General features: G+C 38.5%; 1 protein-coding gene across 1 annotated transcript; it reads left to right on the top strand.

The window, feature by feature from the left end:
- The first annotated feature begins 1,294 nt into the window (after positions 1-1,294).
- LOC133012027 (cytokine-dependent hematopoietic cell linker) lies at positions 1,295-10,785 on the top strand. The gene is made up of 17 exons (XM_061079991.1): positions 1,295-1,353; positions 3,127-3,167; positions 5,304-5,442; positions 6,697-6,749; positions 7,032-7,086; positions 7,630-7,680; positions 7,758-7,792; positions 7,878-7,888; positions 7,968-8,045; positions 8,336-8,360; positions 8,666-8,690; positions 8,768-8,852; positions 9,047-9,063; positions 9,174-9,268; positions 9,356-9,433; positions 10,216-10,371; positions 10,486-10,785. The coding sequence occupies exons 2-17, from the start codon at positions 3,165-3,167 to the stop codon at positions 10,636-10,638; spliced, it is 1,059 nt and encodes a 352-aa protein (XP_060935974.1). The 5' UTR covers positions 1,295-1,353; positions 3,127-3,164; the 3' UTR covers positions 10,639-10,785.
- Positions 10,786-10,902: the final 117 nt, after the last annotated feature.

Here is a 10,902-nt window from a genome sequence, read left to right as displayed (position 1 = left end):
CTGAGGCCACAATCTGTGAAGGTTTGAAAGGGAAGGCCTTAAAGCAGAACATCACCGTTGTAATATCCTGCACTGGCTGCAAGGTTTACAATAAGAGTGAGTGATGCTCGTCTCTTTATCTGTAACTGCTGCCGGTGCTGCACAGACCAATAAAACCTAGCTTCATGGCCGACGCTGAAAATATTCTCAGCATGATTCAGCATATTTTCTGCCTCATTTCAGCTCTTGTGTGCCGACTAATAGCCAGAGTGTAATGCCTCTAATTATCTGGGTTTTGCTTTATGTGAGTGTAACCCAGCATAGTACACAACCGTCATTCTGATTAATGCAGACAGGGGCAGATTGTCACTTTCTAACAATTTATCTATTTTTATTTTACGATGTTTTTTGAAGTAGAAAAATGTGCTGAATCAAAGCTATAGAGCTTAAATAAAACAAGGACATGTGCACCTTACTGTATCAGTAATTGTGCTTGAATGTTGGACACGTAATTGTGTAAATTATGGCCCCTAAAAAATCCTTGGTCCACCCCTGATACAAACCATGTGACACCTGAGTGCTGTAAATGTGCCTTTTTTTAAGTGTTTGTGGTATAAAATGAAAATATTAAGCTGAGGGAAAATATCACTTTGAAAGGTTAAGCTTGAGCAAAATATTGGCACAAATTAGAATTGGGTTCGTCTGCTTGTTTGATGTATAAACGAAGCCAGGGGATTGATCTAATTAAAGGAGAAAATGTCACCCTGCTTCCTCTTGCACTTGACAGAGCAGAAGTTGAAATGTCAGCGTGTCCCTTTCTCAAATGTAGAGAAATACCTGCAGCACTGATAAATTCGGGTCTTTTTGCCAAGATTTACTGAACAATCGCTCAGGGCCTGGCTTTCAAAATCATATTTTGGATTTTTGAACAGTGGTTTCATGAATAGACAGACACACACACACAAACACGTACACACACTTATTGGGTATGAGAAAAGGTAGCACAGGAAACTTTGAGGCTGCAGCTCGAGATCAAAACCTTTTTAAATGTCAAGAGGTCGATGCAGAAATTAGCTCCACGGGCCTTTTAAACAACAATGTATCACAGCTGATGCCTCAAAATATGTTGAGATATGTTGGAAAACCTGTTAAATCAAAGGATGGATGCAGAGGAAGAAACAAACCTCTTTTGTGTTTAAAACAAGTGTGAAGACCTCACACAGTTATTCACCACACAGGAAGTCATTCTGGGTGACTGCAGTGGGCTGCGTACCTCCGTCACAGAGACTTGAAGCAGACCAGGAGTTCATGTAAACCGTGTTCTCTCTATTCCTGGAACACATTGCCGGTCACTCACCGATGCCAGTCCAAAAGGTAGGTCGCTTTCACTGGGGGTATTTGTGTCGATGTGAACGAGGAGGACGGAGTAAAGAGAAAGAGAAGCGGCTCGGACGTTAAAAATAGATGAAAAGTCTCAGAAATTTAAAGAAGAGATTGTCTTTGAAGTTTAGGACACTCTGTCTCAAAGAGGGGATTAACACTTTGAGTAAGATTCAAGAACAGGAATCCAGTTGCGGTTCAATTGTTTATTATCTCTATTATTCATGATTTAGTCTTTGATTTATATTTGAATGTAAAAATATGTATCACATATGGAATTTGCAGATGTGAACTGGGTGTTTATTAGGATTTAAAAGAAAATACAGCAAATGTAATCAAAGACCTGGTTCTTGATTTAAAATCAGTGTATAAATAAACTTTAATACTCTTATTAACACCAACTAGAACATTTTAGACAACATTAAATTATATTTAATCAAAAGCAATGCTGGGTTAATGGTATTTCCTTGTATGAACCCTGTTGGTATCACGTCTCTCCTCGGCCTGAGCTCTCTCTCGCTCTGCACTCGATATTTTCTCGATGCCACAGCGGAGCCGGGTCACAAATCCTTCAGCAGCTCGTTGGTTTGAGTTGCCACAAATCCTCTGCACCCAATTTCCATGGGGCAGAAGTTTGTTGGACTATAGCTGCTCAACCTCAGACACTAGCTCCCATGTATCTAATCTCCGCCTTTTCGTTTCATCCAACACCACTTCCCGTGGCCAACTAAGCTCCACAAAGTAGACAGGCCCCCCCGCTAAGTGTCGGACCACGCTGCCAAATCCAATACTGAGTCTGACTCTGCCTGTTGGGATGTGAGTTGGTAGCTTGTAATGTCTTCTGGCATTTTCACTTTCCCTGGGCCTTTCTGAACTTCTATTTCAGGCAGGTTTCCTTCCTGCTTCCTGTTTTGCTTCCCTCCACGTCCAAGGAGATTTCAAGGAAAAGAAAAACTGTCAATCAAAAAATGATTCATCAGCTCTGACCCTGAGCTTCTCTTCACTCCTGGAAACAGGATTTCTAAAATTGATACAAAATCCTAAGAATTTGTGATGTTTTTCCCATAGAAAGATAATTTACCTTTCTCAAACTTTCTTCAGTAAAATCCTCTGAAACCTATTTTTCTGTTATCAATATTTTGTACTTGTTATTAAAAGTTTATGGTTGTATCTATATATTAAAGCACAGCTGTTCAACCTTTGCTCGGCATAAATCAATGTGAACACAAGTGGGAACTTATATAAATCAACCCAAAGTCTGGATTATTCTGCCTTAAACGTGGCACCGATGGGCATTCAATTAATTTGTTTAAAGAAAATATAATTTAAAAGTATTAATTTGCGCCTTTGCAGCAGTAGTGTTAAACCAACACCAAACAGCTTTTACAAAGAAATAAAAGATAATTTAGAGAAAAACATAAAAATGATGAAGCTCAGAGGGATGTTGTTTATTGATTCAAGATGAACCAAATCAATCCGATCATTAATCGGATCATTTATTTAAGCTGTTCAAACAGCATCTGCTGCTCTGTCTGCAGCACAAGGATCATTTCACAGTTTAGGTGATTCTGTCACAAATAAATACGTTTCAAATCTTAATTTCTCAGTGAATTCAAACACAGTTTCTTTCCCCTGCATGTTAGACACGTGAAAACATACAGCTCTGTGTAGCTTTATATAAAACCTCATTGAGGAAGAAAAGGACAGAGAGGCTGCAGTCTTTAGCGTATCGCCCAAACTAATGATGGTTTCCATTTTTGTCTCTAGCTGCTGTGAGAGGGACCGGCCATGAGTCAGCTGTGATAATGGTGAGTTATAGCGGCCGTGTCGACAGCGTTTCCCTGCTGGTTCCACATGAACGTTCCCGGGGGGGGAACTTGGGGAGTTCGGAGCCACATGATAATTACCTTTCAGCACAGAAAGGAGTAAAGAGCCGGTTTCTGATCTGTCATTGTTAGTGCACAGCGAGAACAACACAGTGCCGACGCTGATTCTTCCCAGCGTTGCATTAATATCCCTTTTATTCATATTCCTACTTCATTTATTCTCTCTGTTTTGTTTTAATGAATTTATGCAATAATCATCTTTCAAATTCGCACTAAATAACGTTGATGTATCAACGTTGTGAGGGAGAGTTATAGTCTCATTTTATTTGTATGAGCTTTTTCTGTTGGAGATGAAATGTGCACATTAACATCTTGTTGTGTTTATGAATATAATGAATATTTGACTGTGATGAATCAGCGTTCGTTTAGTTCGTACAAAAGCTGCTTTTTTTACATTCAGGGGGATTTTTGTCCCTTTGAATTCTTTGAAAAGCTCTCGGTCTTTTTCAGAAAAGCCGCACCGAGCAATTAAAGGTAATGCTAAGTGTTGAGGTGACCCTCACTTTGCCTCTTCAGAACCAAAGAGAAGCTCTTTTTGTGCCATGTCCTTGTGATTCTCTACTTCTTTAACAAATATAAAAGTCACAGACGTTGGAAATAAACAGTTTAAGTGTTGGACTAAGGTTTCCTGACTGTGTTGTTAAATATTTGTGCCTCCAGGACGTATTTGAAAAGCCTCATATTTAGTTGATTTGAGGCTGAGATAGAGGATGTGCCTGTTTCATCCGGAGTCTTCGGAAATGTGATGAAATATACTTTAACAAACATTTAGAATCTGATCCAGTGCCAGTATACGTCGTGACTGAATAATTAACCGGCAGATGAATGTGTGTTAACAACATAGAAGTAGATAAAGATTGGACCACGCGTCTCCGCGTTGTTGTTTTATAGCTTCAAATAAGTCATTAAAACTAAACTTAGAACTAAGACATAAGTAATATGACAGAAAACATAGTGGAGAAGATTTTACTTGGTGTTTACTTTTACTCCTTTTGTTTTGTCCATGTCCAAGAGGCTCACATGGAGGAGGCAGGGTTTATGACCTGTACTGCAACAAGCCACCAGGCTTGTAAATCAGATATTACATTTTTGTTTTATGATCATGAACATCATCTGTAGATACATTTTTCCATATTTTGCAAAAGTGTATTTTTTCACCCACATTTCTCTCTGAATAATTTAACAAAACCTAATTTACATTGTCAACTTGTCAGACCAATGTTAAACATGTGGCTGTTCTATGAATTATTGTCTTTTTTTTAAACTGTGCTTTCATAACATTTGGACGACATAAAAACAAAACCTGCATACAGAGGCGAACATTTCCTTCCTGTGGTGAAATATTGTGCCTCGGCGTTGCACTAATGCTTCATGGTTGTTGTGCAGCAGCAGGACCAACACATTCATATCCATGTAGCTTTCAAATTAAAAACCCAGAGCAGCTGGTTTGATTGGCCGTGACTGATGAACCCAGCGATAAGGTATTCATCCTAATCCCACCTATTTCTGCAGCTTCCCCACAGGCACTTAAATCCACAGAAACATTCAGTGTTTGTTGTGTAACACTTCAACACCGTGTGCGTCTTTGTGTCGGTGTAACTGTGTAACTGTGAAGATAAAGAATTACCTGAGAGACGAGCAGAGGGGGGATGTTGCAACAGCTCATTATCTCCTCCTGTGCTTATCGGTGTTGTGTGAGTGTCGAGGAACTAAACATAAAACGTCCTCTCTGAATATGAGGTCATTACAGACTATATTGAATTCCCTCTGTAAGGTTAATTATTTAAGTAAGTATTTATTTTCCAGTAAGAGAGTGAATGCAGAAAAGGATTTTTTATCAAAAGCAGTCGTTTATTGAGTTCAAAGAGTTCAGTGTTGAGAATCTCTTTGCCTTTTTGAAATGTTGCAGGTTTGTGTGTTGCATTGTATAAAAGTGATGTAACATCTGAGTCTCAGACCTCCAGACACAAGTGCTCATTAAGCAGCAGGTTTTTTAAAGGTTGTCTGTAGCACACTCTGTGTTTTCAGTATGAGGAAGCTGCACTTTTGTCTCCACAGGATCACACCAGAAATCAGATATGCGGTAGCTACAGCGACATCACTGAGCCCGAGTACGCCGTGGTGGATGACCAGGAGGAAGTCATGAGCGTGTGCATACTTCCTGCCAGGCCCATTTATGATGAAATGGAGTACGCAGGTAGAGACGCATGTGTTTTTTCAACTTAGTCTTTTATTCTTATATATATGAGTTTAGTTTGATTAAAGTTTTATTTCAATTTTTATTTAATTTAAAATTTTCAAAGAAACCCTAGATAAGTCCATTAGTTTGTCTTCACTCAAAAACATAAAAGTAAACCGGTGGAGGTTCAGTTTTTAAATTCCTTCAGTATCATTTGAGAAAGAGCTGCTTTGTTGTTGTTTTTTATCAGTGTGCAATATTTTTCTATTGCAGTGCAGTGAACAACATTAAATCACAAAGAACAAGTAATTCTGTCCATTTTTAAAAGTAAATCTGACCTTTGACTTTGGTTGTATATCACTCCTCCTGTTTAACTCTCATCATTTCTTCTTATCTATTTCTTTCTTTTAAATTGTAAAACAACGTTAAAGGATTTATACGACTCTTAAATCTAAATCTTTCTGTGCTTCTGGGAGACTCAGTTGTAGCAATAACGAAAAAATTATGATATTGAATTAAAACTAAATGTCCAGCACACATAAGTGCCAATAAAACAAATGTATTTTAGATACAAAAAAAAAAAATATAAGATGTACAAAACAGAAATCTCATTGCAGTCTGATCCCTTAATATTTCCATCTGCCATCCATTTAAAAAAACAAACCACATATCATTTTTAAATAGTTCTGAAATAGCCTAAAATAACCTGCGCATAAGAATAAGCTGTGAGTCACAAACTTGTTAAAACCTGCTGTGTTTGCTAGTTGACACAATGATGTGGAGTATGTTTCACTTTTTCTTTACTATGTTCTAGAGAATGTGATCACAATGAAGCGCACACACACACACTCACACACACACACACAGACTGTGATGACAATGAAAGCTGTGTGGTTCTGAGAGACGGAGCTCCTGCTGAGTGAGCATGATCTGCGAGTGGGTCTCCAGAGCCATCTGTCGGCTGAGTCAGACTGCGGGAGATCACAATTATCGTTAATTGTGTAGCGTGAACAGTCTCCCTTTACCCGGCTGCTTGGATGTGGCCCCCAGCCAGGGGCCTCACAGCTGCACGTCTGTAGCTTTACATGGACTGAATGTGGCCTTTAAACGTGTTCACACTTGTGGTTGTTCTCTCCCTCTGTAATCAATACAATGTGCTGCTGAGTTACGAGAACGATACAAACTCCAAGAAAGTGAAACTGTGAACTGGCAGTGATTCTAACATCGTCACCGACCCTGATGAACGTTTCACTGTTTCTTTATGGTTTCCAGACAGGGACCTTCCATGGTTGCATTCAGCTCAGAGCCCCTCCTCACGCCTCACTGTAAGGTTTCTGTTTGACTTTCACAAGTGAATATACATAATTACCATTGAACCACAATAAATACCTGCTTATACTTGTACACTCTTGTACCTTCAGAGAAATCAGCAACTTTCCCTTTAAATCTAATATTATTTTCCTGTAAATCTCTGATGTAACATTAATCAAACAATGTACTGTGTTTGCATCCAAGTCGATTTCTGTGGGAATTATACTTTCGGTTTTGTCATTTCATTTCTAACTTTTATATCATTATTATAATAATTGTATGATTGGTCTTATCAGGGTCACTCCAGCTCCCAGCTCAGATTTCCACACAGAGAAATCCCACCGACGACAGGTAAAGTGAAATTGAGATCATGTGCCTCAAATCTCCCTCGATCATCTTTTTAACTGTTTTTATTGAGGGTTTCCAGTGTTGAACAGAAATGTTTGATAACAAGGGTTTTCCTGTGGCAGATCCGGTAGAATTTGTCTTCGGAGCCTCTCAGCGAGAATATTTGTTTTTCCAAATGCAGCATTGGGTAGAGTGGATCTTCAGAGTTATATTCCAGTATTTTAAAATATTCTATTCCTATGTCATTAGTCACTATTAAGTATTGCCTGTAAGATATTTCTTTGCCACTGTAGCTTTGATTAATTCTCTTCTTAATATTTGTCAAGTGAACAGAAAGATGCTTTCATTATATTTTACGAGAACTTTATACTCATTTTATAATAACTGTGAATACAAACGAGTGTCTATAATAAATGCCACAAATAAAGAAATTCAGTAGGTTTTGATGCATATAATTCTTAGTCCGTTTTTTAAAATCTTTAAATTTCTACCCTGAACCCTGAAAATAGATATTCAGTTTTCTGCATTGTGTTTTTAAATTAACAGGACCTGCAGTTAATAGAGATCTGAAGCCTGGCAGACGAAAAACCGTTTTAGGTAACAGGAACAAATATATAACGAAACCCAGTTCACAGTCACATCCCAGATATTGATCTGAAATGTTGTGTTTACAGATAAGAGATTCACACCTGTGCCTCCAGGAAACCAGGTAAACACCTGAGTTATTTACACCAGGGTCATAACGACTGTTTATTAACTGCATCCATTGTTCTCTGTCTCTTTTCCTTCCTCAGCTCTCCCAAAGGTAATTTACTGTTCTATACTATTCAATATATTCAACTGTGCATATAAACAGACTTACAGCTGATGTCTGGCTCTTCCAGGTATTCTCCATCACCTCCATCTTCCTCCCTGCAGTTAGTGAATCAGCCTCCTGGATGGACTCAGGCCTGCAGGAGAGAGTGAGTCCTGTTTGATTCTCACACTCAGACTCATGTGTGGCAGAACAAGTCGAGAGATACGTTAGTTTCACCAGGGAAACGTCTCCACTGTGGTTGTTTTATTCCCCTGAGGCTCACCACAGCCCCATGGGGCCCCTGTCCCACATGTGGATGGTAGAAAGGCGAGAGGAGGCCCGTACACTGTGCAGCTGTCGCACCATCTGCTGGTTAGAATCATAATCACAGGAAAGCCCGGAGGATTTCTGTATAAAAAGCATAATGTGATTTTATGTAATTGTGTTTAATTTCAGCAGGCAACAGAAGGGGACTAAAAAAGTAAGTAATCATAAATGCAGCTTTATTTTCCGACACAATTATCGTGAAATGTAGATCTTTGTCATTTTGCTGTTAATTCTGTGTCTTGCTTTTGTTCCTGCTACTTATTTTTTATCCTTCTGTTTATTCAATTTATATATCAAGTCCTGGAGCATGACCTTTATGAGCTGTAACCATGAAATAATGTAGTTAATCAACACTTAAACTTTTTATTCTTTATTATAAAACTTGTAATCTGGCTACACATCACTTAACCATCTTGTCATTTTATTTTAATCTAACTGTCTTTTCATTACTCTTAACAGGTAGTATTGGGTTCACAAACCATAGGTAAGAGGTAATGTAATATAATAGAAAATATAATTTTGTAGAAAAACATATTGTCAGTTGTAATTCTGGGATTTTAGGTCGACAGAGTCCCGAAACTGTCTCAGGCCCCAAAAACAACCTCAAATATTCTTTGGATTTGGAAACCAATGATTTAGAAATAAGGTAAGAGTTTAATTTCCTTTTAGTCAGGCATTTTGTGTATAAATAAATTAATATGGGTTACCTAAAAATACAGGAATAGTTCTTTCTGTAGCTCACTGTATTTTTAAATGCATTTATTTATTCATGTGGTTACTTGTTGTTACTTGTTGTGTGACACCATGTTTTACTGAAATGTGCTTTCTTCCTTTATTCAGGTCACAACAGAATCTGGGTGAGTAATGTTTCAGCTCATCAGTGTCATTACGCACATATTGACTTTCTCACCTGCTCGGTTCCTTTTATTATTGACTCACATCAATCAACCATAACATCTACTTAAAGAAAGGGGGATGTCAGGACGTCATCACCATGAGTGGCCGCAAACTAAAGACGACCTTGACCAACACGAGTTTGTTCTAAAGGAAAAACCTCAACAGGTAAAAAGTGCTGTGAAATGATTTTAAAATAAATCTTCAGTGAAATAAAGGAGGATGTAAGTATTATGATCTCTATTCTACTGGCAGACATATTGTGAGGAGGACTGGTACATCGGGGTCTGCAGTCGGGTAGATGCAGAGCATGCGTTACATCTGGTGAACAAGGTAACGAAAGATTAATGGGAATGTCTTTAAACATTTTTGGTAAATACACGTATTCTCTGCCTTGGTGAGGGTTTGATGAGGAGACGCTGGGAGTAGAAATACTAAGGGGGCTGCAGCGACCTCTAGTGGCAATGTAAATGCAAACCTATAATCTATAAGGCTATTACAGCCTCTTTTAACAGTATGACAATAGCTGCGAAGGAGTAATGTTCTTAATTTTATTATTTTGATAATCAAAATCAATTGAGTGAAATATGATTTGAATGGATTCCAGTGTATTTTCTCTTTGCAGCCGCTATGACTCAGAAGTGTGGAACATTACGTAGATAAAGTATGAAGTGATATGTAACAATATCAAATCTTCAGAGTTGATAAAAGTGGATTTGATGCCTCAAAAAAGATTTTCTGTTTTCTTTAACAACCCTTAGGCCACGTTTGATGTCTGTTGTGGTTTAAAAAGTTTGAATACCATTATATTTGCAATTCAAATTAATTCAAAGATTATACATCTGATATTACAGTGTAATATTGTTTTCCTCTCATCGTCCGTGAGGTCATTATCACTTTTATTATCCATTTCTGCCAACCAGACCAGTCTGTGAAGCTTAATGATTAGCACATCCTTGTTGTACAGCCTGTTAGTTTAACCTTTAGAAAAGTTTGAGGTCAGGTCAAGGTTTTTGTTTGAGAAGCAAAGACTATCTTTCAGGGAAAGAACTGCTGTACAGAAACCAAAATGTCAGAGTCAAGCTCTCTCTTCTTTTTGTAATTCCGGACTTTAGAACGGTGCGTTTCTGGTACGAGACTGTTCCCTCAACACCGGCAGCGAACCTTTGGTGTTGTCTGTGTATCACGAGAAGAAGGTTTACAATGTAAAGATCCGGTTCTTTGAAAGCAGCAGCAAGTTCGCTCTGGGAACAGGACAACATTCAAAAGATGTGAGTGGTGGAAACACCTCATGAGGCCAATTCCAACAAGCACTTACCTCTCCAGCATGTATACATGTACATTCTTTATCTGTGCTGGAGCTGACATCTTTGTTTTGTCCTCAGATGTTTGACTCTGTGGCTGACATCGTCAAGTTTCACACCATCTTCCCAATAATACTGATCAGTGGCAGAAACACACCAGGAAGTAAATACCCAGAGAACTGTGTGCTGACGTGTGCGGTGACGAGGGAGGATGTGGACCAGCTCCTACAATGACAACACACATCACGCCTATGACCTGCTGAATCTCATCCAGTCACATTTCCCCTGTAGTTAATTCTGAGTCTGTTCGGACAGATGCTGACCGTGTATTCAAATTTCTAAAGTATTTGCTTGTCTCAATAAAAGTGTAATAATTGCACAGCTGGTATACGATAAACTAAGGTGTGTCCTGTACTTGTTGATATTTGGCTTAAACTTGCAGAGGAGCGGTTGGTCATGTTAGTGGGTTTGAGCTTCTCTTGAAACCTGTTTGACAAC

This window comes from Limanda limanda, chromosome 10 (assembly GCF_963576545.1).
Source record: "Limanda limanda chromosome 10, fLimLim1.1, whole genome shotgun sequence".
In the NCBI taxonomy this organism is placed as follows: domain Eukaryota; kingdom Metazoa; phylum Chordata; class Actinopteri; order Pleuronectiformes; family Pleuronectidae; genus Limanda; species Limanda limanda.
The sequence above is the reverse complement of the archived record's forward strand: the minus strand, read 5'-3'. Positions and strand labels throughout refer to the sequence as shown.